This window comes from Lethenteron reissneri, chromosome 38 (assembly GCF_015708825.2).
Source record: "Lethenteron reissneri isolate LAM-NWPU_2019-01 chromosome 38, ASM1570882v1, whole genome shotgun sequence".
Lineage (NCBI taxonomy): Eukaryota > Metazoa > Chordata > Hyperoartia > Petromyzontiformes > Petromyzontidae > Lethenteron > Lethenteron reissneri.
Genome location: NC_083816.1, coordinates 2,471,199 through 2,498,510, shown reverse-complemented (window position 1 = coordinate 2,498,510; position 27,312 = coordinate 2,471,199). Strand labels below are relative to the sequence as shown.

Genomic DNA, 27,312 nt, shown 5'->3' with positions numbered 1-27,312 from the left:
ACCGCGCTGCCACCCGGTCACTCCCTCTCAGCGCGTCACCGGCCCACAGCCAATCATTACCCCGTAACCCACGACCCCGCGCTGACCCCTGATCCTCCACCGTCAGCGCGTGTCACCACATACACAGCCAATCATTACGCGCTGGCATACGATCCCTAATCCCAGCGCGTATCACCACTACATCACCCCCTCCCACATAGCTTGCAGCCGGCCCGGCTGTTAACCAACAACACAACCTAACGTCAACGCAGTAATAACGAAACTCCACCCCCCAGTGTGCCCCGTAACGCAACAACAACAACACGACACTTAAATAAGAAGCAATATACAGCCCGACGAACAACACAATAAAAGCGAACACCCGAAAACGAACGCGCCAAGTGTCTCTGTGACTAAACGCAGTGACGAGGCGCTCCGGCTGCCTCGACTCCTCACGTGGTAGGTCATAAAAAGTAGCGCGACCTAGCGCAAGTCCGTCTGGCCGGTCCGTCGTATGGGACGGGACGCTGGCGACCGTTCGGCGGCTTCGGCTGCTCTAGACGGCGCGGATCGGGCCCGGAAGGACCGGCCCCGCCGCGAAGATCCGGCCGCCGGTGGTCGGCAGTTGTCAGTTCCGAGACACCTGGGAGCGGATCAGGCGGAGACATGTGAGGATCAGGCAAAGACATTTCCCCCTTAGGGTCGTCGGTCACGTCACATGCTCGGCCCTCACGACACAAGGGGAGGCCATATGGAGGCGAGAACGGTTTCAGTCGGGAGGGGTGGACGTACCAACGGCGTTTTCCCCATTTTATCTGAACGCACTGGGGGCGTGCAACCCGCACGACCTCCACGGGTCCCCGCCATGGCTTCAACAATTTAGGCGACGTAGCCAAAGGTGCCTGAGGGCAATGCAGCCAGGCCCTGTCACCTGGTTCCCAGTTGTGCACGGACACCTTCCGTGCACGCAACCGCTCGTTTGCAATTTGGCGAGCCCGCGAATTAAGCCGTGCGGCCTCCCTTGCCTCTGTCAGCTTATGAATATTAAATTTAATATGCTCTGCCAATTTCGAATTAGTTCGCGATGCGGGCAGGCCCAGCTGCGTTTCCATGGGCGGGTCGGCTTCCCGACCGTACATCAGATAAAACGGGGAAAACCCCGTAGCTGCATGGGGGGCCATTCTATACGCGGCGAGGACCCCAGGGACCTGCAGGTCCCAATCAACATGTGCCTCACACACCTGCTGGCACAGCATAGAAGTCAATGTCCTGTGGAGCCTCTCCACCATCCCGTCCGTCTGCGGGTGGTACGGGGAGGTACGCACCTTCTTAGTACCCAACAGGTCGCACACCTCTTGCAGTAATTTACTCGAAAAATGTTTCCCTTGGTCGGTCAGCAAGCGTTCGGGAGCCCCCTTGTCCAGGACGTAGCCCTGGACAAAGGCGTCCGTCACAGCCGCCGCCGACTGGTTGGCGAGTGGCCACGCCATAGGCCACCGGGTAAAATATTCGACCCCCACCAACAGGTACTTATTACCCCTAGGCGTGACTGGAAAAGGCCCCAGAATATCGAGTGCAACGAGCTCGTTAGTGCGCGAGACCTGAATAGATTGCAGCGGTGGATTAGCTGCCACGGGCGGTGGTTTTCGTCTGGCGCACTCAACACAACCCTTCAGAATATTCACCACGTCACTCCCCATTCCCGGCCAATAATAGTCACGCTGAAGCAGGGCAAGCGTTTTGTTAACTCCCAAATGCAAGAGGCGTTCGTGTGCGGCCAAGACAACCTTCCCCCTCACAGCAGAAGGCACCACAATCGCGTGCCGCCGGGACAAACTGTCCCATCTCATTAATAGGCCTTGCTTAAGTACGTAGGAGCCAGTTCGTTCATGGTCACCTTCGGAATCCCCCGTCCTGCGGCGCAATGCTAGCAGGGAGCTGTCCGCCATTTGGAGACGGCCCCACTCACTCAGCGACAGTGAGAGCAGCGAGTCCTGACCCCCTGGGGTAGCGGGAACATCCCCAATTGGTGTGCCCGCGGTCGCAACCAACGCCTCCATACCTTCCGTAACTGGCGGTTTACAGCGCGCCGATCCCGATAAGCACGCACATTTGTGACAAGGCAACAACCGCGACAGGGCATCGGCATTTGTGTGTCGCAACCCCTTACGGTATGTAGTCGTGAACTGATAGTCCTGGAGGACTTCCAACCACCGCGACAATTGGCCCGAGGGCTGGGCGACCCGCAATGAATACTGGAGCGCCGCGTGGTCCGTCCGGACCGTAAAGTGACGACCATAGAGATATGGTCTGAACTGTTGTACGAAAAAAACAATGGCAAGCAGCTCGCGACGGGTGACGCAGTAGCGCTGCTCTGCCGGCGACAACACCCTGCTACCATAGGCGACCACCCGTTCGACCCCTCCAACGACTTGGGACAGCACCCCCCCAATGCCGGTGTTGCTAGCATCCGTGTCAAGCAGGAAGGGACTCGCAAAGTCAGGATAGCGCAAGGGTGGGGCCCCTACCAAGGCGTCCCGGAGGGAGCAGAATGCAGCCTCCTCCTCCGGTCCCCATCGGAACTTCACTCCTTTCGCCGTTAGAGCGTGCAAGGGTTTAGCAATGGTGGCGAAGTGCTCAACGAATCGGCGATAATAAGAAGCAAAACCGATGAAACTGCGCACGTCCGAAACTGACGTGGGCGTCGGCCACGAACTGACACAGTCCGTCTTCGCAGGATCGGCAGAAATCCCCGAAGAGTCGACAATGTGACCCAAGTATCTAACAGATTTACGAAAAAGGTGGCATTTGGCCGGTTTAAACTTTAATTTAGCCGATCGCATTCGCAAGAACACCCCTCTCAATCGCTGTAGGTGTTCTTCAAACGTTTTACTGAAAACAATGACATCGTCAAGGTAAATCAGGCACGTATCCCATTGCAAGCCCGACAAAACCAACTCCATAAGGCGCTGAAACGTCGCAGGAGAGGAGTGAAGTCCCATGGGTAACCGGTTAAACTGAAACAGGCCCCCTGGAGTCCGAAATGCAGTCTTAGGCTTAGACTCTTCGTCGAGTGGCAACTGCCAGAATCCGGATAATAAATCAAGAGTCGAAAAGTATCGCGCACCAGACAATGCGTCGAGGGACTCGTCCATCCTGGGGAGCGGATACGCGTCGGCCACAGAGATCTTATTCAGGCGACGGAAATCGACGCAAAATCTCAAGGACCCGTCCTGCTTTTTAACGAGCACAATAGGTGCTCCCCAAGGACTGGAAGAAGGCGAAATAATGTCGGCTTCTAGCATATCGTTAACGGCCGACTGAACATGTTCCTTCTCAGCAGGACTCAGTCGGAAGGGATTTAGCCTGACCGGTGCCGCATCGCCCGTTTCAATGTGGTGGCATAGCAGGTCCGTGCACCCAATGTCATACTTATGTTTACTGAAGACATCCGAAAATTCAATCAGCAACCCGCGCAGCGCACCCAACTGTACCGCTGACAAATCGTCAGAGCCCGCGCACAGCGAATCGACCCATTCGAGGTCCTCCTTCGGTTTTACGTTTTGCGTGGGGCTCGGATCAGCCTGCGCAACCAGCCGCTCTTCCGCAGGGACCCGCGCCGCGTGAGCTAGCACGGTGCCCTGCTGAATGACGGCCGGCCGCGACCCAGCGTTTAAAACCATCACAAACGGATCCCTGTCAGCCCCAACCAAAGTGTGAGCCACCGACAAATCGAGACCTCCAACAGCCCTATTAGAAGGACCCAAAAGCATGCCTTGTTCCGAGGCCTCCCTCACCCATGGTTTCCGCAACCGGAGGGGAATTAACATTTGTGAACCCGGGGGCACATGCACGGTCTGTGTCGCTAACGCTTGTATCGTAGCGCACGCCGTCCGAATTTCAGTAGGGCTCGTCAAAAATGAAATACGGCGACCCGATGGTAGTTCAATGCAACGCTGATCAATGAGAATTTTGATGGGCATTTTTGCCAAAAAATCAGTGCCCAATAGACAAGGAACCGCCAGGGAGGACGAAACGAAAACGGGTCCCGACAATTTGATATCTCCAATGCAAATGGACGCCCTAATCTGACCGATAATGCCCAACGATCCCCCGTTAGCGGCGTAAAATGGCACATCCACCGGAAGCAGCGGACGACATTGTAGAGGGAGAATGTTATAAATGAGGTCCGATATAATAGTCGCCGATGCCCCCGTGTCCACTAACACCCTGACCTCGACCCCATCAATAGATCCCGTAACGACGGATGAACCCGTTGAGGCAGCCACTATTCTGTGCCCCAACTCCGACCATTTAATGTCTCCCCGGTCCCGGCCAAACCCCCCTCGCCGAACCGAATCCCCGAACCCTACTCGGCTCTCCTCCGCCGCAACGCGACGGCCCATGCGTGTCGAGTATGCGGGCCGAGCATGTGAGGTGCCGCGACTTGCCGGGGTTTGCATGGATGACTTGGGGCCTTGGTCGTCGTCCAGCCGAGGTCCCATGACGCGCTGACGTGGGGCGCGGCAACCGGAGGCCACATGGCCCCGGAGGCCGCAGTTATAACACGTGATGACAGTCGTCGGAGATCTCGGTTGCTCCAGCTTGCGGGCCGATCGCAGAGGCGAACGACCCCCCGACCTCCAGTCCCCCGGTCGTTCCGCGATGAACGCCTCCTCTCGTGGGCTGACGACCTGGGGCACGGTGACTACCGGGCCCGGAGCTGAGGCCACGGCAGCGTTGCAGACGACCCCCTGTTTACGTTGAAGGACCTCGTGCGCTTGTATGCTCGTAGCGACCCGTAAGGAAGAAATATCGGTCTCGTCGGCCGTGTTGATGGGGACCCCCAGGTCCTGCGCCAACTTGAGCAGTTGCTCCAAAACCATCGCATCTTGGCCCTCCTCGTCCATACGAGGGAACGCGGCGTCGGCGAGAGCCAGCAACGCCGTGCGATAGGCGAGCACGGTCTCCGTGTCCGCCTTCCGTCTTGCATAAAAATGATGGCGACACGCCGAGGGAGGACCATAGACCTTGGCCATGAGAGCCAGCGCATCCTTGAGTGTGGAGCGGTCCGACCTGCGTGCGGACGTGAAGGCCGCGAGCGCGTTGTCGTCCAGCATGGCAGGCAGTGCCCGCAGTGCCGTAGCGTCGGACCAGGCGGACATCTCCTGATGCGCCAAAAACCTGCGCTGAAATTGGCCCCAGTCCCCGCCTTCCGCCTTGAAGGCTGACAACGTGGGAAGGCGCTGTTGAAAGATGAAGTCGTCCTCCTCCTCGTGCTTCCTCTCCGCCGCCCCGTTGGTGTGTAAGATGGCGGCCCCAGTGGCGGGTGTTTGATGGCGGCCCGCAGCGCGCGTTGGTGACGTAAGCGGGCGCGCTTGGAGAACCGCCGCCACGTGGTGATGGCCGTTCCCGCCAAAAGTCGGCGCAGATGAAATGGCGGGAATCGCCAAGTCATTTTGGCGGGAATCTGCGGTGCGACCCTGTAGAACGTCCGCCGCCGTCCCCGCTCCTCCCGACGAGCTGATCTCCGCCAGGATGGACGCGGCGGCGAGCAGCAGCTCCGCCAGACGGGAGTGCGCCTCGCGGAGCACGGCGTCGGTCCCCCGTCGCTCGTCCGGCGCCGTCGGCGGATCCTGCAGCGTGGGCAATTCCTCGTCCTCACCCCCCGATGCCAGCTGGCCCGAGTCGTCGAGGTTGTCCCCGCGGTCAATCCCGTGGGTCCGACCCCACTTCTGACACCAGTTGAAGTATTTGAATTGACGGCGGAACTTCTTGACGGGTAACACACTTTTATTAAATCTTGACGTATCACAATACAACGGGTGGTCTCTATCTTTTGGACTATACACTCCACTTAACTCGTGTAGACTCTATGCCTCTAGCTACACACAACACACTTGACTCGTGTAGACCCTATGCCTCTGGCTACACACAACACACTTGACTCGTGTAGACCCTATGCCTCTGGCTACACACAACGCACTTGACTCGTGTAGACCCTATGCCTCTGGCTACAAACAATGCATTCGGCTCGTGTAGACTCTATGCCTATGGCTACACACAATACACTCGCCTCTGGGTTACACAGAGTCCCGGTCCCGTTAGGACAGCGGGACTAGGTACCGCAGGGCCCTAGGTCTTCATCCCCGTCTTCATTCTTCGCTGGTTACATACTGCCCTTACGCCTGTGTGCATCCCCTTTTATAGCCCCTGCTCACGAGAGACGGAGCTGATGTGGACGTCGATGTGAGCATCGCTCCTTAGTGAACCAATCACGACGCACTCTCTCTACGATCCGTTTTCCCCAGCGCGTGTTAACACTACTCCACCAATCACACCGCGCTGCCACCCGGTCACTCCCTCTCAGCGCGTCACCGGCCCACAGCCAATCATTACCCCGTAACCCACGACCCCGCGCTGACCCCTGATCCTCCACCGTCAGCGCGTGTCACCACATACACAGCCAATCATTACGCGCTGGCATACGATCCCTAATCCCAGCGCGTATCACCACTACATATTCATGCGATCTAACCCACAAAACCTCTATTATGGATCATATTGGTCGTGAAAGCCTACGTGTTAAACTCACACTGGGATACACTGCGCATTATAAAGGTGGCAAACGTGCAGCTCTGCAATTCGTTACTCATCACTCAAGGGAGCTCTTGAGAACCCTTCTGAACGTCCACGCTGGCCAGACCTCTTGGAAGGGATGCGAGTACTCACATTTTGCCCCACCGTATACAACTTGCCAATCTGGATTTGAGAAACTGGCCCCATTGTTTCAGCTGCCCCTCCAGAAGATCAAGCCAGCGATGTCTGGACTGCAAGTCCGGTGTACTGACCATTGCATCATGCAGTATCACCTTTGCAATGAGCACCACGGTAGCGAGATGATAACGACCTCGCCTGGTATACAGGAGGTCGTGAATTCCATTCCGACCCTGACGCTTGTAAATTTTGAGTCTGCGTATTCTCCCCGTGGTCGAGTGGATTTTTCTCCGAGTCCTCCGATTTCCCCCGCCACATTATAATCAACGTGCATTTAGAGTATATTTCGTTGAGCTATAATTTGTGGCCAGGTCGCTTCTGAAAAAGAGCTGTCTAGCTCAATGAGCCTTACCTAATAAAATGAAAATAGTAAATTGTAGTGGTCCAAAGATTACAATCCAATTATTTTAAAAAATGTATTTCTTGAAGTATTTTTTTCTAAGTACACCCACGGTATGTAATTTCAGCGTTTTTGTGTTTGTAGTTGGCAGAAGGCAATGTGGGCACGATGAGAGGCGTGTGAAACACGTGACGTCATGTAAATAATGCAACTGTTCCTTTAACAAAAACAGATCTAGTGTCCCTGTATAGAAGCTGTCCTACGAGGGGGGGGGGGGGGGTACAGTATTGTAACTCTAAGAGCAATACGTACAGGTCCAGTAGCAAAGTGAGACGTTGCACCTGAATGTATTCGTCCTTGAATAACCATGACGCAAACGTCGAAATCTGATTTCCTGTACATAATCAATTGTATCCCTACAGCCCAGGGATTGACCGCGTCCCAGAGTTATCAACCGAGGGAGTTAGAGCGATGAGATCAACTCGCGTGCAAGCGGCTGCTTGGTGGGATGAAGTGAAATTGTAGGATTGCGAGAGATTGGCGGTCACTTGGTGAGGCCTTCGCCCAGCAGTGGATTGGCCATGACTGATGCCATTGAGCATTCATCTCACTACATGGTGTCCACCCTTTACTGGTAGGAACCTCCTGGTTACACCAGCCCACAGGGGATTATTGTGTCCGTCGTGCAGGGAGGGGCTGGGTGGGGAGGGTCTGGGTGGGGAGGGGATGGTGGGGAGGGGCTGGGTGGGGAGGGTGGGGCTGGGTGGGGAGGGGAAGGTGGGGATGGGCTGGGTAGGGAGGGTTGTGGGGGGCTTGGTGGGGAGGGTGGGGAGGGGCTGGGTGGGAGGGGCTGGGTGGGGCTGGGTGGGAGGGGTGGGGCTGGGTGGTGAGGGGCTGGTCACCCCGTGGTGCCCTTAGAAAACTCAACGTTTAACCTACTCACGCCAGCTTGTGCCCGCCCTCACAGTCGGGCATATTTACGGAATACACCACGCCTCCGTTGACCCTGGCCATTGACCGAGCAACCCAACGTTCCTACCAGCTCCCTCCGCAGGAATGTGTTGTTGGGAGAGTAAGCCGAGTAGCATTGAACATTGCAAGCCAGTTGTGCTATTCTCACATTTGCAGTATGCATTGTTTGGAGGTCTTGAGCCAATGGTTTATTAAGTTTCATTTATTTGTTTAGCCATGAAATATTTTTTCGGGAGTGTACTGCAATTAGTCCGTTTGGTCAATACCATTAATGAGTGTTTGGCATGTGGGAGAAATCCAGATTGCCCAGAGAAAACCCACGGGTATGAGGTGGTGACTGCATATATTCAATACAGAAACAAACCCAACAAATTACATTGCCCATAACGCTATTACGATATCCTTGCTGCCTTACGCCCTGCGCCCTCATGCTTAGAACACGTGATATGTACTGACGGTCATCCATTCAAGTATGTGCCATGCTAAAACCTGCTCAGCTTCAAATGTAAATGTGCAATTTCATTTGCAGACGACATTGCAAGTGAACTTCGACAATTGTCTCCATTGAACAAACAATATGAACTTACTCTTTGGTTCTTTCGGTAAAGTTACGTAGGTATAAAATAAAACAAATCACGACAACACAAGCGTGACTTTACCGAAAGAACCAAAGAGTATGGATTCCTGCAGTCACGAAAGCTTCAAATCAATATTAACTTACCACAAAGTAGTAGTGATTGTATTGACCACCAGATGTATGATGAGCCGCCGCATTAACTCCCAAACAATGTATCACTTATAGCCTTATAACCTTGCAGTTGTGAGCCAAACACTGTTGCTGTTGCAGTGGCAGCAGTAGCACTTGGCTGAATTTGAAAACATGTTTCAATTTACCGTTATCATAAGTTCTATAACCATCGTACTCTCAGGGTTGTGACGTAAAATAGAAATGAGCTTTGAAAAGACTCGGAGATAGCAGAGCAATTACATAATGGTACGGAACTAGCCCTGCAAGACGACAGCTTCAAGTGACTACTCCCTAATGTCACTTCAATTGCCATATTTCATCAAATGAAATGTTAGCCCCTAAGAACGAGAATACACTGAAATGACTAAAAGCCATCGACTCCGTTACACCCGAGAGCCTTGCTTGGCCATTGGTGTCTGCCAGACATTCAGATTCAGTGCATCACTGATGATGGTTCAGTGTTCCGACATGATAATTATTCGTACATTGAGCCATACGGACACCTCTCCCGTACTTGAATCTTCAAAGTGACATTACATCGCGTCAAGGAGCATACATCATAACGCGAATGCCAGTCATCCTTGCAGCAGCTGTTGGCTGCCTATCGAACAAAGGCGGTCACTGCATCGCGTGCTTTCAGATGCGTTTCTGCGGCCGTCTGGAATGCCCTTCCGATATTCGGAAGCCACTGGAAGCTATGCACTGTTACATCTAGATTGAAAATATTTTTTTGAGAACTGCTGTTTGTGTTTAGTTTGTTGTCCTTCCCCCGCACCTCCAATCAGCACGGCTGGCAACATGCGGTACTGAAGAAGTTCATCATACATACGTACATAAATGGCAAATCAACTCCGTGCTGAAGGTGAACATTCCTTCTGGTACTCACAGAATGCACCTTGTATGAGGCTGTGGCAGGGCTTTGTGCATGCAATTTTGCAGATAAGCCTAAGATGGCAAATGAGGGATTATGTGTGGTGGCGTGTGCTGGAAAAGCATCTGGATGAACTTGCATTCTCGTCACGTCCCGTGCCAAGCCTGAAGCCTGTACGGAGAAAATGCAGCGCCGTATTTTGGTATTCACTGCCGTGTATTTGTCCGTGTGCAATCGAGTTCGTGAAATTGCTGACATGGGGAATTGCAGGGTTGGTGAAATTTTAGGATGCAGTTCTTTATTTATTTCTTACCTACATTGTTATTATTTTCAACCATTTATTTATTTCATACACATACGAGAACATAAGAAAATTGACAAAAGTGGCAGCTTTTACAGTCACCATAATTCATACTGTATGACAATTTAAGGTTGCATTTTAGATCTCTTATGGAGGATGCCAATCACTTGTAATGCTCGTGCAGCGATCACTACACTATCCCACAAATTCATATTCATCATAATTTACAGCCTTTGCCAATCCACTGTTGGATAGATGCTGCCTCGTGCTGCATCTGTTGTCGGGATGTTTGACTATACTTCACCGCACTGGTCAGTGGTGAATATTGCTCGCCACTGATGTTGGCCGTGGGAGGAAATAAAACTCGGGTAGCCAGGTTCGTAGCGAGGTGGACCAACCACTGCACCACCACTCCACCATAGCCTGCTCAAATATCTTCAGTCACAACATGTGCTCATGATTGCTCTTAAATAGTTTAAATAGTTATTGATCATGTTAGGTTAATGCATACTTGTCTAACAATTCCACCGGTTAGCATACGTTGACTCCACTGGGCATTTAATTTTGGCTTGTGTCGACATGGTCACGAGAAATACGATTTGTTTTAAAGTATTGGGTTCATGAGTCATAGAGCGGCCTTAATTAACTCAATTTTTCTGGCTGATTAACGCAAGACCTTAGTCATAAGACCTTAGTCTATATATTACCAACATCTCACATACTCTTGCGCATTCAGCTTAGATGGATGTGCGGTAGTGGTGTAATATGTGGCCCATTGCTTTTCTTTTAGACTGAGAATGGCAAGTCCAAAGTGGCACTACAATAATTTCGGGAAAATGTATTTTTGGTTTAGCACGTGACCTTTGTCATGTCTACATCTGCCAGCACAACTAAACTGTATTATGAAGCAATACAATCTATTAAAAAAAGGGTTGCTGAGCACAGGCCCAAAGACCAAAATGTTAAACGGCAAGTAACAAACGGCACTTTTAAAGTTATAACATAAGTAAACATGTTCATAGATTTGAGAGAGGTTATAAGGGGTTGGCAAGAGAGAGAGAGAGACGATGAGAGGGATTTCCAGAGTTGAGCAGTGGGAGGAAAGTAGCGGAACTGGATGGTGTTGTGACCTGCAGTGCTGTGGTTGAACACAGTAGGGATTAGACCAGTGGTTCTTAACCTGGGGGTGGACACAACAATTTTGCGAGATGCCCTTTCTGGAAGTGCGAGATATGCCGGATTTTTTTAGAAGGCAAATCATCGAAACACAAATTAAGCACGGGCACGTAAGCACACAACGACTTTATTTCATGAAACCCGATGTATGTGTAATGTGAGGATATATCCGGGTCGCTGACGGATCACAACTCGTCAAGATGATTGGCTCTGCTGGTCCTGGTCCATAGCCAATGGGGGGAAGCCTAGGGGCGTGGCCCTGACGTAACGGGAAGGTGACATCTGTAAGTAGAGGATTGGTTCTGCTGGCTTTAGCCACAGCCAATGGGGAGACGAGTCAGGGGCATGGTCCCGGGAGCCTACGATGGAGTCTAGAAGATTCCATAGAGGCTAACCAGGATTGGTGGAAAGGTACCACGTGACCCGGGTATTAAATAGGGGTGGAGACGAACAACACGTGGTCAGAACTGGAATGAACGGAGGGAGAGGCCACGCGGGAGCGGAGGTCCAGGCAGCCACGTGGCTGCGCGCGTCTCTCTCTCTCTATCCCTCTCACGCTGTCTGTCAACAGCGTGAAGGAGTGTTGTAAAGAAAGACAAATAAAGACCGGATTCCAGAAGTCGCTTCCACGACCTTTATAACATTGGTGACAGAAGTGTCTCTTGAGACCGTTTGGACGATTATCAGAAAATATCCAAGCACCTCAAGAAAAGAAACCCACCGAACCCTTCGTCGGAGAAAGATGTCGATGCGGACAAGGACGAGCTGCTGGGAGCCGCGGGTCCTTTACCGCCATCTGCTGCTCTCCCCGACGCCGTGCATCGCCGACAGGCCGGTAACATGACGTCTCTGGCTGCGGACGAGGGGTGGCGTCGGTTGGCGGAGCAGATAGAGTCGCTCCGTGCGATCCTGCTAAATCTTGTAATGGCAGTCGCGTCATCAGCGGCCCTCGGTCGGCCGCGTGGAACTTTCCCAAGGACCGATGACCAAGATCTTCAGCGGGAAACGCCGTCCGCCATTACTCCTGCAGCGGAGGAAGAGGCCTCCATCTTGGGCGGGGCTGCTGCAACGGAGCCGCCCGACGCCATCTTGGGCGGGGCTGCTGCCACGCGGCCGCCGGACGCCATCTTGGGCGGGGCTGCTGCCACGCTGCTGCCGGATGCCATCTTGACGGAGCCGCGTGCTACGCGGGGAGCGGGATCGGAGACGCCCAAGGCCTCGGATATTCACCGCGGCCATCGCCTTCCTCAAATTAAAGAATTTGTCGCCGGGGGCGACTGGAGCACGTTCACATGGCGGTTCAAGTCAACCTTTCGGTCGGTGCGATGGACGGAGGCAGAGGCACTGGAGGCTCTGCCCACGCTGTTGGACGATGTCTCCTTGGCAGTCTTCCGATCCATCCCGGCGAGTAAGAAAAAGACGCTGCGTGACACTTTCACGGAAATGGCGGAGTTCTACGAGCCGCCGATGGCGGCTACCAGGAAATTCATGCAACGCCGTCGAGGAGCGGAAGAATCGCCCTTGGCCTACCGAGGGGCGTTGTTGGTGCTTGCCATGGCCGCCTACCCCGATTCGTCAGCCGATCTCCTGGATCCTCTCATCCTTTCCAGAATGATTGAGTTAGCCCAGGAACTTAACATTTCATTACCGGTGTGCGGCCACAAACCGCTAACGTCTCGATGGGCGGCGCGCTGTTTGGACGCCAAGTTCAACTTCAACGCTGGGATCAGATGGCTGCATGGACGGCAGATCCTGAGATAGACGGGCCACCGTTGGGATGGGCTCCACGTCGGGTCGCCCACGGCTCCAGCGACTCCAGCGACGACGAGGTGATGGCTGCTGTTCCCCGCTGGGTTCCGAAATGCCGGCCACGCGAGCAGCGTGATGGGGCCGGACGACCACGAGCGGGGACCGGGGCGACCGACCGCCGGGCGGCGGCGGCCACGTGTTTCAAGTGTGGCCGACGAGGCCATTTCGCCCGGGATTGCCGCTGCCGACTTCAACCTCCTCAGCTCCCGTCGGGCTGACTTCCATCTCCTCCACCGGACGCGGATCCTCGGTACCTTCGGGCAAGTCAATACATATCGGACACCCGGCAGGTCTTGACACATCACCCATCCACTCGCACACATGTTTGCACTCCGGAAGGGAATTGTGGGTCACCTGTGTCGATGCCACACTCGGTTACACAATGAAAAAAATTGGCTCGAAGGGTGGTGGCAGCCACGTCGGGGTCCTCGACGGTACGGGGTACCATCGATGGGATCGATGTCCGTATTTTGGTGGACACAGGCGCGTCTGCAACCATCATTTCCGATGTTGTTTTTCATCTCCTGTCCATTCCTACATCGCGGATCCGACCGGCTAACGACGCATTCGTTGCTGCAAATGGGGGAAGCACGGGTATTTTGGGGCGAGTAGATGTGCGCATTGCTATAGGAAATATCACCTCGGAGGGACCAGTTTTGATCTCGCGTTCATTGGCCGTCCCATGCTTATTGGGCACCGATTTCCTTCGCCGGATGCCCGTTAAAATACTCGTCGATCAAGGTTGCTTGGAAATGCCAGGGGGCCGTAGAATGTCCTTCCTGCCGTCCCTGCTGGGCCGTTCGCCCAAAGGAAACGCTGTTAACGCGATTGTTGCTGTCACGGTAGAAGTACCATCAGGCTCATAAATGCTTATTCCGCTGCGTTACCGGAAGTGGTTGGAAGCCGCGGACGATGCGGCGGGTGTGTTCCTGTCCCCGTCGAACTCTGTGGCAAAATACTTTTCCCTAGTGGCGGCTAAAACTATCATTTGGCCTGGTCAGGCCCCGTTAATACAAATGTTGAATGGGGGCCCAGACCGGGTCGTCGTCCCGGCTGGCTCGGTGTGGGCTCACGCCACTACTGATTTCACCAGCTTTGAGAGTGACCAACCCACAAAAATGGCCGCTGGCGTGCCACGATCCGATTGTTCCGACGATCGATGGATCGCAGATTTGTACGGGGAAAATACGTCCTTGTCGGCCACACAGCGGAGTGCCTTGCATTCACTATTGTCGGAGTACGTTGACGTTTTCAGTTAAAACGATTTGGATTTTGGCCATACCTCGCTCTTGTCGCACCATATCGACACCGGTGCGGCGGGACCGATTTGTATGCACCCGCATCGCATGAGCCCTGCAGAAAGGGAACACGTGCGTGGCGCGGTGGACGACATGTTGGCGGCCGATATAATTTCGCCGTCCAACAGTCCTTGGGGCGCGCCGGTGGTGCTGGTTAAAGAAAAGGATGGTAGGACGAGGTTTTGTGTAGACTTCCGCCGATTGAATAAGATATCCGTGGTGGACGCATACCCCTTGCCACGAATGGACGACTCGTTGGACGCTTTGTCGGGGGCAAATTTTTTCTCAACCTGTCGTCTGGGTTTTGGCAGCTTCCTCTCGATTATGCGTCCAAACCGAAAACGGTGTTCCGCACGCCACAAGGCCTCTTTGAGTTTAACTGCCTACCTATGGGCTTGAATGCAGCACCGGCGACGTTCCAACGCCTGATGGAACTGGTGCTAGCGGGGCTGCAGTGGGAAACGTGCCTCATATATTTGGACGATATCATCGTATTCAGCCGCACCTTCAAAGAACACCTCCAACGACTGGAGACTGTCTTTCAGAGGATGCGGTCGGCTGACCTAAAATTTAAACCAAAGAAGTGCCACCTTTAGCAACGGTCCGTCCGATACTTGGGTAACATCGTCAGCTCGGACGGTGTGTCCACGGACCCTCAGAAAACGGCGTGTGTCCGAGAGTGGCCACTTCAGTGGGCGATGTACGGCAGTTTATAGGGTTCGCATCCTACTATTGCCGATTTGTTACTAATTTCGCTATGCTGGCTAAGCTGCTGCATGTTCTGACGGGGAAAAATCTGAGATTTAAATGGGGCCCGGAAGAGGAGCACTCTTTTCAATCTCTCCGGGATCGCCTGGCCACCGCTCTGACACTCGACTACCCAGACTTTTCCCAGCTGTTCATCCTTGACACGGATGCTAGCGATATCGGCATAGGAGCCGTTTTGTCGCAACGGAAATACGGGGTCGAGCGAGTGGTGGCATACGGCAGCAGGGTTCTGTCTCCTGACCAGATGCGATATTGCGTGACGAGATGGGAACTGCTGGCAATCGAACATTTTGTTCGTCAGTACCGGCCGTACCTGTATGGAAGGACATTCCTTGTGCGCACTGACCACGCTGCCTTGCAATATTCTTTGAAATTGGAAAAACCGTCCGGTCAATTGGCTCGGTGGTTGGAATCGTTACAGGAGTTTTCCTTCAATATCACGTACCGCAAGGGTACTCACCATGGCAACGCGGACGCTCTCTCCAGGTTGCCCCCGACTCCTCCCTGAGTCTGTCTGATGGGTACGCAGCACTGTGCGGCGCTGCCTACCTCGCCCTGTCCGGTCATGGGGGCGATGTCGAACGATGATGGCCAGGATGTACCCGTTGGCGCCGACGATATGCTGCATTTGCCGCACTCGGTGTGGCTACGCGAGCAAGAGGCTGATCCCTCTCTGGCTCCACTGCGGGAACTGATCGGGAAACCGAGATCTCATTTGGCGGGATGGAAATGGCAGTTGTTTTGAGGCCAGGCGGGATTACTGATGTGTACGGATGGGTTGTCCGACCGTTCACGCCTGGTTGTGCCGACGTCCCTTCGCCACGATCTGATCTGTGCGCTGCACGCCGACAAGCTGATGCACCTCGGCGTGCAGAAAACATTAGCCGCGATGCAGCAGGATTTCTTTTGGCCTGGCATGACAGCGGATGTCACTAACTTTATCCGGTCATGTCATGATTGTGCGAAGCGGAAACCGCCACGTCAAAATTATGTCCCGCCCCTACGATCGATCGAGGTATCCCGTATAAGTGAGCTGGTTGCTCTGGATATCCTGGGCCTGTTACCTCCATCGGCTAGGGGAAATAAATACCTTTTGGTCGGGGTCGAATACTTTTCTCGCTCGCCTATGGCCTGGCCTTTGGCTGACCAAACGGCCTCATCCATCACCGAGGCTTTCTTGAATGGGTACGTCATGGATAAAGGAGCACTCGAAGGGCTGCTCACGGATCAAGGACGTAACTTCTCCTCTAAATTGCTCAAAGACGTGTACTCTGCCTTGGGTACAAAGAAAATCTGCACTTCCCCTTACCATCCGCAAACGGATGGCATGGTGGAATGATTTAACCGCACCCTTTCGGTCATGTTTTGCCACATGGTGAGTGAGAAACAAAATGATTGGGACTTAAATACCGGGCATCCTGGCGGCATACCGCATGGTTCCGCACGTGTCCACAGGATATTCGCCATTTTTCCTCATGTATGGCCGTCAGAATGTACCCCCGATTGATGTACAACTTGGTGCAGCGGGGAAGCAACCGTCCCCTTCCTTGCCTGACCACGTGCGGGACTCGCTTAAATGGGTTACGGAGGCGCGAGAGACACCCAGATGTGCGACGGCCCGTACGCAGGCAAGGAACGAGAGGTATGCGCGTCGATCGCGAACTGACATGCCTTGGTTGGTGGGCGATATGGCATGGCTCCATTGCCCTCAAGTGCCAGTGGGTACGTCCCCTAAACTGCACAAGCCTTGGCGGGGGCCTGTGAGGCTGGTGGACATTCGGAATCCCCAGAGTGTTCGCATCCAGTACGGCCAACGTCGTTGGTATGTCCATTCGTCGCAGCTCAACCCTACGTTGACCCACGTGCTGGCCCTTCATCTCCACTTGTTGACCTGCCGGGGTCTGGCATGCCGAATGTGCCACTTGCCTCGCCGATTGATCCCCAGCGGGGCTGTGTTATACCCCCCGCAGATGAACAGGTTTTGAAGGATGACGAGACCCCAGACGTTCCACCTCCAACGGGGCCTGTCCCAGACACAACGGAAACCGAAAATTCTTCTTCTTCTCCACGGCAACCACCTCCTGCTGAACAGTCGGTGAGGCAACCACGCGTTAAGGGAGGAGAGGGTCCGGCGTCGCCTACGCGGTCGAAGTCTCTCCCATTTCGCTAATATTGTTTTCCTTGCGGTCTGTCACCCTGGTGTTTCTGCGCTACAGGGGCGCCCTAATGTATGTCTGTTATTTTAATGTTTTAATTCCTCTACGCGTTGGCGCCTACTCCCCTTACCTTGTTAATGCGTCATGGACGCCCTAAGATGTTATTCAAAGGGATTCGGGCTGTCACTCCTTTCCCAGCCGAGACGGCTGACTTTTTACACCGGGGGGGGGGGGGGGGGGGTGGGGTGATGTAATGTGAGGATATATCCGGGTCGCTGACAGATCACAACTCGTCAAGATGATTGGGTCCTGGTCCATAGCCAATGGGGGGAAGCCTAGGGGCGTGGCCCTGACATAACGGGAAGGTGACATCTGTAAGTTGAGGATTGGTTCTGCTGGCTTTAGCCACAGCCAATGGGGAGACGAGTCAGAGGCGTGGTCCCGGGAGCCTACGATGGAGTCTAGAAGATTCCATAGAGGCTAACCAGGATTGGTGGAAAGGTACCACGTGACCCGGGTATTAAATAGGGGTGGAGACGAACAACACGTGGTCAGAACTGGAACGAATGGAGGGAGAGGCCACGCGAGAGTGGGGGTCCAGGCAGCCACGTGGCTGCGCGCGTCTCTCTCTCTCTCTATCCCTCTCACGCTGTCTGTCAGCAGCGTGAAGGAGTGTTGTAAAGAAAGACACATAAAGACCGGATTCCAGAAGTCGCTTCCACGACCTTTATTACATATGTATTAACATTATACATAAGAATATTGGTTTTCCCCTTTTTTTTCTGGCAACAAAACTGAAACCTTTTTACAAGGAATCATGTCTGCCTTAACCACAATACTTGGGGTCAAAATGCAAACAAAAAACACTCTGAAAATATATGCATTGTCCTTGAAACTGATTGGTCCACACCAGAGACGGATTTATTTTGAGCCTGGTCTCAATTGGTGCTAGAGTGTGTTTTTTGTTTGCATTTTGACCGCAAGTATTGTGATTAATGCAGACATGATTCTTCGTAAAAAGGTTTCAGTTTTGTTGCCAGAAAAAAAGGGGAAAACTCCTATTCTTATATATTGGTACTGGCAAAGGAGGTCTAATGATGTAAACATTATAAATGTTTTAACGATCGGGAAACAAAGGGGTGCAAGGCTGCAGTAAAGGTTAAGAACCACTGGATTAGACAAAGCAGTCGATCCCGTACATGGATAGAGAAATCAACGTAGGAAAACGAAAGCGACGCTATTCCAGACTAATTAATCATCTGTAATTGCCCAAGGTTAAAAACACATCAGTGTCGAAAGGTAGCCAATGAGGGCTCCATTGGCCAAACTGCCGCAAGGAAATAGTTGACGCACCAAAAACACGAAGCATTTATATTTTATTGTAACCAGGTGAGAAGCGGTTAAGATGAATGTTGCTAAGACGGGTCGTCTAACCGTTGTTGTGGGTAAAGCCCAAAAGTGTTCATTTGATGAACGATGCAGCCGCATAGTGATCTGCAGAAGAGCTGAGAGGAGCAAATTGTTTACTTTGCTGTCCAGAAGGAAGTTTAACATATGTGCACACTTACTTTGCTGTAACAGCAAAGTATGTCTGTATACATGTTGAACTTCTGTTGCACCGTACGGAGCCAATGTTGCTAATCGGAGGTGCGGGAATACAGCAAAGTCAAGGTGTCTCCTTGCTCAGTATCTCCAATGGGGTTCTCCGACCCAGCAGGGGAAATTCCACGTTCCCGTGGCCGAGGTCAGTCTCTCATTCTGAACGACCACCGTTGTGTGTCTATGGAAATGCACAGACACTCGCATATACTGCACTGGACAAGGGTTATCTTGTATGCTGGGCATAACAAAATAGTGCATTTTATTCACAAGAGTATTGGGAAGTGTTTCTCTTCAACTGGCGATCCTGCGCCAGTGGGAGAAGTTCCAAATTCCCATGGAGGGTTTCTGCCACTGCGTTGGACTCGTGTCGGTTACCCATTAAGAGCGGTATTTATTTTACCGACCCTAAAATAATGATGGGCTGAGCTACCGTTGACTTGGGACCAGGATATGTACTGGCATTCCTGGCACTGTCCGTCGAGTTGTCTGACATCAGCACCTGGTGAGTAAAGTGTATTCTTTGATGAATAGCAATCACATCGTCGTTAATATAAATCAATCCAACTTCATCATTCAGCTTGTTTTTTTACAATTAATGGTTATTTTAGCGAGTCTGGTAAATTACTTCCAGAAACGTCTGCTATATAGCCTAAAGGTGAATAATTACAGCTCTTTACCAATCCATATGCTGTATGCATGCTGCACTTCTTTCGCACCGTACATAGGCAGCCATGCTAATCGAAGGTGCATAACTCCATTGGCGCCCTAATATGGGAAGGAATATCGTTCCAGACGGCCGCAGAAGCGCATCTTAAAGCGTGCGATGCAGTGACCGTCTTTGTTCGATGGTTAGTCAAACGATGCTGCGAGGATGACCGGAGTTTGCGTGATGGTTTATTGCTGGATGAAGGCGTCCCCTTGCCGTGTCGTTAAACGGTGTTTGTTTGACCATACTTCACCACACTGGTTACACTCGCCTCTATTGCTGGCAGTGGACATAAATATAATTTAGGTGGCCGGGTTCAAGCCCGATGCGTGAATCACTACGCCACCGCTCCTGTATTAATTAGATTTGGGTTTTGTAATTAAAAGTATCAATTACTAATGCAGCATCATTGGCATTATTCCTGACATTTAAATAAATTCCAATTGACCTATTCAGTTCAACAAATGATTTGAAATAAAGCCGTGCATTTATTATTATTATACGACTCTTTTAAGACGCGTTAATTATGCTCCATTCTTGATTAAATCTTACTCCTGACATGCGATGACACTGTTTTAAAGGTTTAATCGTGCAAAGGTACACATTATGTATAGTCTGTAACATGCAGCAGTACGTATCATTTTATCAGCCACGCTCAATCCACTGCTGAATGGAGGCTTTCCCTGCACACGAACTGATGCCACCGCTCGGTCCGCTCCTCCGGTTCGCGCGGTTGGCTGCGTACGTTTCGAAAGAAAAGAAAAAACATGCATACAAAGACAAAGATCCCCCGTATGGCCTTAACATAATGTTGTGGCAAGTGCTGTTAGCGAGTAGCACCTTTGAAGAACATACACATTTAGACGTCCCACGACCACACTCGCACTGCATCTCTTTCATGTTTCAGTAGCTGCACTGTTATTGCGCCACGGTTAAATATCATTCGGCCCAGCCGACTTACGCTCATGTTAATTTATAGCTTGACAATTCATCAACGGCAGTGTACTATTTTCGATGCCTCATGCGATGCTGGTTTTTTTTTGCTCCCAATTTCTATTTGCCCCCATTATTGCGAAACATTTTTTTTTGCCTTTGAGTGACCCGGCTCGCTCTTTCAAATGAGACTCATCACTGGCCTTTCGATATTCGCTCCACCTGCTTGAGGCGAAATAAACTTGAAAAACTTGGTGGGGAGTCCTGACATTGAACTTAGCGCCACCCAGTGGCTGCGATTAATACAATAAAATGTTCAGTCGGACGAACGGGAAGTGTGTGCGGTGTGTGTCCCTGATGCTCTTATACTGCGAGTGGGAGCGGTGGAGCAGCGGTTAGCACGCTGCGCTACGAACCCGTAGTTCGATTCCCGCGAACGGCCCAAAAACAAGTGGCGATTATCTGCACCGGTCCTGGGCCTCCCCGAGGTCGACTCAGACTAAAATGAGTACCTGTTGCGGTGTGTTAACATCACCACTGGGAAGACAAAGGCGGCCGGGGGTGGTGTTGGCCATCCACCCCCTCGTGTGCCGTGTCGGCCTTCACAGGTGCTCGCGAACAGCACTTGCCTCACAACAGTGTGTTCAGGCTATACAGGGGATCTTTGTCTTACCGGGGTCATTCCCATAATATCACCTTTCATCTACAGTACTTCATACGCTCCGTGCGTGTGTGTAGAATACGGGACTGTTGTTGATGCTTGGTAGATGAGACGTGCGGTGAAACGAGCCAGATGCGTATGCGATGCGCAGACAACGACTGCCTGGATCATGCAGTAACATCTATAAGAGGGATTTTTTCGTTGTAAGACGCATTTATATTAATGCGATATAACCCCAAACCGCCCCCTGTGTTATGGACAATATTGGTGGCGAAAGCCTCCGAGTAAAATGCATCTCTTCAAGTAACAGACGAAGTCGTGCTATTGATCGCGTCGCGTTGTGGTGACCAATGGTCAGGAACAGTGGACGGGAGTGGCAGGCGCGCTTCCGATTATCACGGTTGGCTACGTAAGGTGCGAAAGAAGTTCGACATACAGTAACACACGTACGGAGGAGAATGGAAATCGTCTCGATAGCACACGTCCACGGAAGAGATGGAGCGATGAAAACAGGACCCTCTGCAGGCACTTGGCTGGATCTTTTTTTTTTTACATCACAGACAGGCCTTCATCCAGCCGTAGATCGAGCATAGCTGCTGGTGGTGGTGCACTGCAATATTGATAATGATCGATCATGACGGCGTGGTTTGTGCTCGTGTATGAGGCATGAGCGGAGTGTCGCGGCGCTGGTGCGGGAGGTGTAATCGCGCGCGCCAGGTGGCGCTGTGATGGGGGCACGGCTCATCATTTGGGAAGATTCATTTGCGAGTTCCAGGACCAAGGCTCGGCCCGTCGTTCTCCTCGGGATAGATACCAAAAAAAGTACCAATTTCGTGGGAAAGTCAACGGCCCTCGTTCTATGGATTGACTGGCCCCGCCGTTGGAACGTGGAACTTCCTACGCTAACTCGGCGTCATCAAAGGGACCGAATAAACGAGTGGCTTGCCCGCGCCGCAGTGCTTGTTTAGAGATGTTTTTATTGTTGTTTGTTGAGGCCCTTTAGACTTGGACGCGGATTCCACGACGAGACGCGCGTGAAACTACGGAAAAAAATAAACCCTTCCCCCCAAATAAACCGGCCTCAAATGCGTAACACGACCCCCACTCCTTCCTGTCGCCAATCCGCGAGCACCGCTCTGTTGACTCCCTCGGCCCCGTGGATGATTTGGATAATGACGACGGATGACTTGGCCTCCCGCAGGATTACGCCGGCGGCGATGATTGTTCGCTTATTATTAATGTCGAGCGTGTGGGACGCGGGGGATCTCGAACAAAACAAAAAAAGGGGCGTCCGTTGTGTCTTTTGCAAGGCTCAAGCTGTCGCTGGATTTGTGCCGTTAGTTTATCCCGTGGCCTAACCTGTTGAACTCCCTTGCCCACTCATCCGTGTCGTATTGTACCGTCGTGTTATCAGCCGGTTCAAGGTTAAATTCCTGCGTATTATGTGTGTTGTTTTTGTGGTGTGGAATTGGGAGCTTTGTGTGGGCGAGACATGCGTCTGGTTGGGTTGGCTCAACTCGCAATCGGCGGTTTCCCAGTTCAAATCCGTGGATGGGGTTTGACTCGGCTCCCATCATCGCTCCGTGGTCGATACAGTCGATACCAATTTGTATGAACGTTAATAGCGGTTATCCTAGGAATATACTCACCTCCGTCATAGGAATGTGGAATTCCCACCACCGGTTCAGGGCTGTAAACCACAGATGACCACCACCACCGCAGAATCAAAGACAGCGCTTTGAAAATCTTGGAAGCTGCACTGGAAAAAAAAGAATCCCTATCACCCAAGAAAATGAGTCTTAAACATTGGTAAATTCCACATTCCAACGGTGGGGCCCGTTGGTTCCACGAGACGAGAATCGTTGCCTTGCCACGCATTTGGGCTGATGCCTGCCGTGGAGAGTCGATCGACGGAGCCAATCCCCAATCAGGACTCGAACTCGCAATTGTCCGATTGGGATTCAGGCGCTCTCACCGCAGCGCCACCAATCCATATTCACATTAAGTGTCTGCAAACATACAGGCTATAATATAAACCACAGACGGTGTAAAAAAAGGTGAGTTAAAAGAGGGAGAAAAAAACCCACATTGATATGAAACGACTGTCACAACACACGATATGCGCTCTAGCAGCAGCTCAGGGTCCCGTACTGACGAGCCAGAGCAATCTCCCCTCCTACCACCCTCCCTCCCTCCCCTGAGCCCACCCGTGCAGCCACCCACCCACCCAGCAGCAGCATCAACCGGCGCAGCTCGCATCAGCAGCAGCAGCACAGCGGAATGAGCGCGCACGGCGCATCTTAATCACCTCGGCTAGCCGGGTCCGCCCGCCAGCTCCGCCCGCCCGCTCGCTCCCCGCGTTCACGTGCACGCATTGTGCCTCCCGTGCGCGCGCGCGCACACACACGCACGTCCACGGCAACCCGCGTGCATCATTGAAGACGCGGAGGAGAGCGCGAGCGAGCGAGAGAGTGAGGGGGACACGGAGAGAGAGGGGGCAAGGGACGAGCGAGAGAGAGGGCTCCGTAAGGCGCCGACTCGCCCGCATCTGGTCAGGCCCGTCTCGTGTGGCTATCGTTTTTCTTTCTCTCTCTCTCTGCTGCAGACGGATTTGGCGAAGGTTAGAAAGTGCAACAGCGCATAGAGGAGTCGGTGGGGGTGGCTCGCATTGCCTCTCTTTCCCTCCCGCGTCTGCCCGGCTCTCCCGTCGCTCGCCGCTGCAAGCGCTCCCGCGCAGTACACGCTGCGTGCGTGCGTCTGTGCGCGCGTGTGAACACACACACACTCAGGCGCGCCACCACGCACACACAACAACAACAACATTCGCTCCCTCTCCGGTCGCTCGCCGAAAGTGGTGGGGGGGGGGGGCATTCCGGTGATGCTGCCCTAAGATAATAAGAGGTGAGCTCCGGCTATTCGGTTGTGGCAGAGAGTGAGTGCAGGACGCGTCGTGCGACCCACCAAGTCCCGGCGCTGTCTCCCCTCCGTCTCTGACCCCCCCCCCCCCCGCTCGACTGCTTCTCTGCCTTTTTTTCTGCGCGTGTGTGTGGGGGTATCTCTTGCGGACCAAGATAAGTGGTTCTTGCCGCAGCGAAATCAGTGTGGTGTACTCTACCGCGCCTTACGGCCAGACAAGAACCCCTTGCATCGCGCCGTCGGGAAAAAGCGAGCGGCATCGTCTGCGCTTCGCGGAGCAGCAGCAGCGGCGGCGGCAGCAAGCAGCAGTTGTCTGGCGGGTGAAAGCTGGCGGGATTATGCGCCGAACCTCGCCTCGGTCGTCACATTGACGCCTCCAGACATCCCATCCCCGCGCTCACTCGCTGCCGGCGGCGGCGGCGGTGGTGTGCACCACCCCGAAGCGCAGCGTCTATCGGGAACGTGCCTAGCGGTGGTGGCGGTGGTGGTGGCGGTGTGCACCACCACGAAGAGCAGCGTCTATCGGGAACGTGCCTAGCGGTGGTGGTGGTGGCGGCTCGCCGCGCGTGTCCGGGCTGCGCGCACCGTCCGCTTTCTCGCCGTTACCACCGTGAACTGGACTTTTGCCATCGCTGCTCGTGAATGACAACACCGTGAATTGAGATTGCGCAGGCAGCAGCAGCAGCGGCGACCACGAATAAGAAGACGACTGAACGAAGCAAGGAGAGGGAGAAAAAAATTGGGCAGCGTGATCGCGTCTGGGACATTGCCGCACACACAGACACAGACAACCGACTCCCACCGCACTGAGTGAGCGATTCGGCGAGCCAGTTGCACCGCCGCTCACTTCACGACTCTTCCGGATGTTGTGATTTGCGCTCCGACAAGTCAGCTGCTATTGCTGCCGCTCTTCCCCGCGTCTCTGCATCGCTCTCCAGACTCTGGTCCCTCGCTTACCTTTCCTTTCACATCTTGTACCCCCCCCCCTCCACCACCACCCGCACCCCCTGGGGCCTCCGCTCCCGAGAACCTAACCCCTGGTCACCCCGTGGACTCCCGCCGCCGTCTTTGACCGCCACTCTCAATCGCTCGGAGATGGCAGCCGGGGTGGCAGCGTGGCTCCCGTTCGCCCGGGCGGCGGCCATCGGGTGGATGCCCGTGGCCACCAGCCCCATGCCCCCAGCTCCGCGCGAGAAGAAGCACCAGGACGAGCTGATGGTGCTCAACGTGAGCGGCCGCCGCTTCCAGACGTGGCGCAACACCATGGAACGGTACCCTGACACCCTGCTGGGCAGCAGCGAGCGCGAGTTCTTCTTCAACGAGGACACCAAGGAGTACTTCTTCGACCGCGACCCGGAGACGTTCAGGCACATCCTGAACTTCTACCGCACGGGCAAGCTGCACTACCCAAGGCACGAGTGCATCATGGCCTACGACGAGGAGCTCGCCTTCTTCGGCATCATCCCCGAGATCATCGGCGACTGCTGCTACGAGGAGTACAAGGACAGGAAGCGAGAGAACCAGGAGAGGATCCAGGACGACATCGACTCGGAGATCAATCCGGACAGCCTGCTGCCGAGGACCAACTCCCGAGAGCGCATGTGGCGCGCCTTCGAGAACCCGCACACGAGCACCCTGGCGCTCGTCTTCTACTACGTGACGGGCTTCTTCATCGCCGTGTCGGTGATCGCCAACGTGGTGGAGACGGTGCCGTGCGGCGCCATGCCGGGCACGGTGCGCGACCTGCCGTGCGGGGAGCGATACGCGCTCGCCTTCTTCTGCCTCGACACGGCGTGCGTCATGATATTCACCGTCGAGTACCTGCTACGCCTCTACGCCGCGCCCAGCCGCTACAAGTTTATACGGAGCGTCATGAGCATCATCGACGTGGTGGCCATCATGCCCTACTACATCGGCCTCGTCATGACGGACAACGAGGACGTAAGCGGCGCCTTTGTGACGCTGCGCGTCTTCCGAGTCTTCCGCATCTTCAAGTTCTCGAGGCACTCGCAGGGGCTGCGCATCCTGGGCTACACCCTCAAGAGCTGCGCCTCCGAGCTCGGCTTCCTGCTCTTCTCGCTCACGATGGCCATCATCATCTTCGCCACGGTCATGTTCTACGCCGAGAAGGGCTCCTCCGCCAGCAAGTTCACGAGCATCCCGGCCGCCTTCTGGTACACCATCGTCACCATGACGACCCTGGGGTGAGTGAGACGAATGCGTCAGACAGCACCCGCAGCACCCCCCCCAGCGAGGTTTCGTGTCTGTCTGCGTGTGGGTTTGGGTGCTCGCTACACAGCACTTGCCCCGACAGTCTGTTGAGACTATACGGTGGGGAGGGGGATCTTTGTCTTGGTGTGTGTGTGTGTGTCTGTGCGCACAAGCAGTCTGCCTGTGTCACACTGTGGGCCACAGGAGGAGTTGGCGCGCCTCGAAGAGAAACAACTTGAATAGTTACCAGTTTCCTTATGCCACATCCAAATCATACATGTTCTCGATTCTCAACAAAACTAACACGTTTCTTTAACTCAGTTGGTTACAAGTTGAATGTCTGATACCAATGATTATGCCAAGCTGATTAGCCCAACCTGTAAGACCCCCACGCGCGCACGAATTGTAAAATGCGATCTTCATTGGCTGGGTCTTCGCGGATTGTCTTTAAAGTTTAATGAGAACCGTCACGTGTAATTACCCCGTGCAAATGCACAATCTTGAAATACAATGCATAACCCCCCCCTCTTTATATGCAATTACTGCTAACCGGAACAACGTGATTGGAAGCATGGTGAGCGCGTGCGTCAACGTGGCCGCGAAGTGAGCACATTCGATGGCTGCAGTCAATCGAGCAGGGCTGTCTGATGCCCGGCCGTGTAAAATCTAGCTGCCCGGCTTACACGTATTCTCTCTCTCACACACACAGACTGCATACGAACAATAATGTCATATGTCCATCAAGGTACAATCTTTTGTTATTACGGATGTATTCGCGCGTCGATGATGTTGGTGATGCACGTTGATATATTCATCACGTGTTCAAGACGCACGCGCGCGCGCGCGCGGCGACTGCTGCTGATGATTGTTGCTGATCGTCGACTGTGAGGTCACGCACGCGCGTGCTAAATCGAACCCCGCCCGAGTTTTGCGGAGTCATTCCACCTTCGCCTGATCGCCCGTTTGGGTGTAAGCGAACCATAGAGCGCGGTTCAGCATGGAAAACCCGCTTTACAATTCACCCACCTGGTGGTGAACGTTCATTAAGCGCGGGGGGGGGGGTGTGGAGGGTTTTTGTGGCACCGTCA

The 27,312-nt window shown here is 53.6% G+C and overlaps 1 protein-coding gene and 1 long non-coding RNA gene across 5 annotated transcripts in view; one reads left to right on the top strand and one right to left on the bottom strand.

Annotated features, from left to right (window-relative positions):
* Positions 1-20,151: 20,151 nt before the first annotated feature.
* On the bottom strand, positions 20,152-23,498 carry LOC133351597 (uncharacterized). The gene is made up of 3 exons (XR_009756204.1): positions 23,406-23,498; positions 22,747-22,851; positions 20,152-20,240 (listed from the first exon to the last, which is right to left on the bottom strand). It is a non-coding gene; the product is annotated as an uncharacterized LOC133351597 (long non-coding RNA).
* KCND1 (potassium voltage-gated channel subfamily D member 1) overlaps positions 23,341-27,312 on the top strand; it is a 476,956-nt gene continuing 472,984 nt past the window's right edge. Inside the window, exon 1 of one of the 4 annotated variants that reach the window (XM_061566913.1) lies at positions 23,341-26,217. In XM_061566913.1, the coding sequence (XP_061422897.1) occupies positions 25,109-26,217 (1,109 nt within the window). In that variant the 5' untranslated portion in view covers positions 23,341-25,108. The remainder of the gene's footprint in view (positions 26,218-27,312) is intronic. The other 3 variants (XM_061566914.1, XM_061566911.1, XM_061566912.1) reach the window with 3 other exon arrangements.